This window comes from Notothenia coriiceps, unplaced genomic scaffold, assembly GCF_000735185.1.
Source record: "Notothenia coriiceps isolate Sejong01 unplaced genomic scaffold, NC01 NC01_scaffold00020992, whole genome shotgun sequence".
NCBI classification, from domain to species: Eukaryota; Metazoa; Chordata; class Actinopteri; order Perciformes; family Nototheniidae; genus Notothenia; species Notothenia coriiceps.
In genome coordinates this window covers 1-3911 of record NW_011353693.1, presented here as the reverse complement: position 1 = coordinate 3911, position 3911 = coordinate 1, and the positions used below count along the sequence as shown (strand labels likewise).

The window sequence follows — 3911 nt, the reverse complement described above, 5'->3', positions numbered from 1 at the left end:
TGATGTTCAGGTGTATATCAGTATGTAGTGTCTCTACTTTAAAGAGTCCTCTCCTGCTGATGTTCAGGTGTATATCAGTATGTAGTGTCTCTACTTTAAAGAGTCCTCTCCTGCTGATGTTCAGGTGGATATCAGTATGTAGTGTCTCTACATGCTCAAAAAGCTCTTTATTTCTGTGCAGCAGCACCTCTTTTCACCCTCTGTCTCAAACCAGAGCCCATTCTGCTCTGATTGGTTAACTGGCCGGCTACGTTGTGATTGGTCAAACGCTTATAGCTGTCCCACCCCTTAGCCTATCACGTACAATGTGTTGGAGCGGTAGCCAATAGAAGCAAGAGTGTTACACAGTGATGTCCCTACGTTACGAAAGTAAACAATCTGTATATATGTACTGTTTGTGTTGAATTTTTTAGTATTCTATTATTTTATTTATTTTGTATCTATTTTAATATATTTTAATTAATGTGCAATGCCTTGTTTACATCCTGCTGTCACACAAAAATAATTGGGATGAATAAAGTATATAAAATCTAATTTAATCGAATAATGTCTGTGAGCAATCCAGCAAGGTAATGTAAGGCTGTGAGGCGTGTGACTGCAGTACCTTTCTTTTTTGCTGCCCAGTTTGTTCGCTGTGTATTGATCTCCATAATCGATCAGATTAAGCTGCCGTGAAAACACGTTCACTCGATTCCCGACGAACAAGTCCTCCTGATGGAGGTCTTCATATTTGGTCCTTCTCAAAAATATTCGCTGGTTTTTAACATCAAACTAAAAAGGCAAAAAACAAACACATTGGTCATTTAATAATATTATATAGTGGTAGACTTGAGCGGGATAAAATTACTATGAGAAATATCCCAGAGAGGGTTAACCTGGGTTGTAAAGCAGCGGAAAAATACAATCATGGAATAAAAATCCTGTTATTCTTCTTGAATATTCAAATGTTGAGACTCTTCAACTTCTTGAATCGCCTGCTAAATTAGTGTTTCATTTGAACTGCTTCTGATGTGCGTTATGTATGTTGTAAATTGTGTAGTTATGTGCCATTTGGGATTCATGTCCTATTTGTACAGATGTTTTGCTTCAATTACAAAAGAAGCCTAAGAAAGTTGAAGCAGCCTCTGTCACATTAAATAAATAGTATTAGCAGTAGTGAATGCTCACCATTTCCACTGAGTTGTCTTGTGGGTAGTAGAAGAGTTGGTAGCGCCTCAGCAGAGCTGCAGTCGGGTCGTACCACTCAGTGAGAAAGGCGTATCGTTCCTCCTGAAAATGTCAAGGAAAGAGAACACATCAGAGGGACAACGAGGCACAAATAACCCATATGTTAGGTAACAAAAGAGACCTAAAAAAAGATCATAATGTCACTTTAAAACATGAGACTATGATAATCTGTCACAAAGATCAATGTGTATAGAAATTGACCCAAATGGTCAACAAGAAAATATGACATAGAGTCCAAATCATAAAGTTGAAGTAGTCTCTGTGCCCGTGTCAACAACATTTACATTTGTTGCAGAGGACGTTCTGTTGCGTTAACCACATCTCCCAGGTGATTTATTTCATTTCTGATTTGATCTGTTCACGATGCTCCATGTTTAAGTGTTTCACATTTGTGATATTGTTATCCCACCTTCTATCAGTGTTTTGATTTTGATCATCAACTTGTCGAGGCTGCGTGAGTTATTATAGGTAATGCAGGTACACTTTTAACCTTTGAATTGTAGTGGGGTAAAAGAACAAAGTAGCAAAAATATTTAAATGCTTAAGTAAAGTAAAAAAGTATCTCAAATTTGTACGTAAGTACAGTATATGATTAAATGTAGTTAACGTCACTGCTTGTTCCTAGCTGTTATGTATATTAAAATGTACATCAAATGCATGTGTGCATTTGTAGTTGGCATGTTAAAATGTAGTATTTCATTTTCCTGTTTCTTTGTACTTCTACTCCACTACAGTTCAGAGGTGAATGGTGTACTTTTACTAGTTACTTTACAGATGTGGATGAATGATGTGAAATATAATCAAGTGTTAAATCAGACTTTAGTTCCACCTGGAGTAAATTCACCAGCTACCCTGCAGTATACAAAGTCATTCAAACTAGCTGCACCTTTACCAGCTTTGAGAACACTTTCATGATCAATCATTATAAAACATATCATAGATATTATTCTGAAATGGACCAATCTGCACAATGACTACTTTTACTGTCGCTACTTTCACTAGATGTTGATGATAATACTTTTCTACTTTTACTTGAGTAACATTTTGAATGCAGGACTTTTACTTTAACAGAGTATTCCTACACTCTGGTACTGGTACTGGTCTGAGTACTTATACTTTTACTCAAGTACAAGATCTGAGTACTTCTACTTTGACTTAATTAAGTACAAGCGATCTGAGTACTTCTCCAACGTCTATTTAAAGTTAAATGTAGTATGTGATTGTAAACAGTATTTAGAATTCAATTTAAGGTAACGATAAAACGTTACAAATTAAGCCAAGCAGTCAACGCTAATCTTGTTAGTTGCCACCAATTATTATAGTTGTAAATGTTGTTTTTACTTTTAATTAGTTGTCAAAAAAGGTTATTTTAACGAGTCTAACGGTTGGTAAAGCTAACTGTTATGCTAACTGATAGCCTGTGTTTGCTATGCTTCCGTATGCAAACACTTTTCGGTTTTGTCCGTTGAAGCGTTATATATCCAAACCGTGCTGAATGTCTAACCATCGGATAGTGTGTTTACACAATGAGGACTGAACGGAGGGTTTTTAACTTACCATTTCTGCCCAATTCACAACGTATATTCCTAAAGTCCCGATGCTGTGTTCAGCTGGCAGACATTAGCCATCGTGCTGTGTCCCGTTGCTATAGAAACTGTGGACAAGGTGCGTTCAGGGTCGATAACAGACAACTGAAAAAACCTCGGAATCTACCAATTGTCATCAAATAAAATGGTCCAAAGAGAAAATCAAAAAATAGCCTATGTATTTTATTATGATTATATATTATGTATTATTATATTATGTTTTATTATAAGTACTGTACTTAAGTATATGTTTGAGGTATTTGTACTTTACTTGAGTATCTAAGATGTCAATAATAACATACAGTATATGGTATATTCATATTAATTTTTGTCGACAATGTCTGCATTATACTGGATATATGTATACCTGATATAGGCTATATTCAATTTATATACTGCTGTTATTAATGCGTATACCTCCTTATATTGTTCATAGTGTAAATACCTCAGTTTGTGTATATCTGTCACATGTATATATTATACTTGAATAACTTTCTCCTCTTTTTGCAGACTTTTCTCTGATCTCTGCAAGTCTCACATAAAGTGTGTAATGTGGTAATATTAGATCATGATTAAATATTTTAAGAGCTCTGCTGCCATCTTCTGGACTACAGGCTGAATGTAAAAATTTAGGAATTTATCATCAACACCTGGGATATAATTTGTACATTTCCCACATTTTTTGGGCATAATAAATATAAATGTAAATACATAATGATAAATAATACATTTAGAAAATCAAATCGGGAACATTATCATAAAAAACATTTAAAATACAAATTCATAACATAAAAACAGAGAGATTTAGGCTAGTTTTGTTTATGTGGATCTGTGGTAATGTAACTTTAAATGTTTAAATGTTACATATGTTTAACAGTATACATCAATTAAAGATACAAATCCATTGAGCCAATGCATTATTCACATTATAGATCAGGAATTCACAAACTCGGACATTTATTTCTGTGTTCTTTCTCATTTTTGACAGTAGATGCTTTCGCCTTGATTTAAAAAAACAACACGGGGCTTCCGTAGAAACAACACGGCAGCGTTGTTCGGGGGCGGGGCTTAGCGAACGAACGTTCAAATATTGATCTG

General features: G+C 34.9%; 1 protein-coding gene across 1 annotated transcript; it reads right to left on the bottom strand.

The window, feature by feature from the left end:
- Positions 1–604: 604 nt before the first annotated feature.
- Positions 605–2872, bottom strand: LOC104953019 (nucleoside diphosphate kinase 7-like; the record flags this gene model as incomplete). Its single annotated transcript, XM_010779937.1, has 3 exons — positions 2785–2872; positions 1168–1269; positions 605–771 (listed from the first exon to the last, which is right to left on the bottom strand). Coding segments are annotated over exons 1-3 (272 nt in total), but the record flags the coding sequence as incomplete, so codon positions are not given.
- Positions 2873–3911: the final 1039 nt, after the last annotated feature.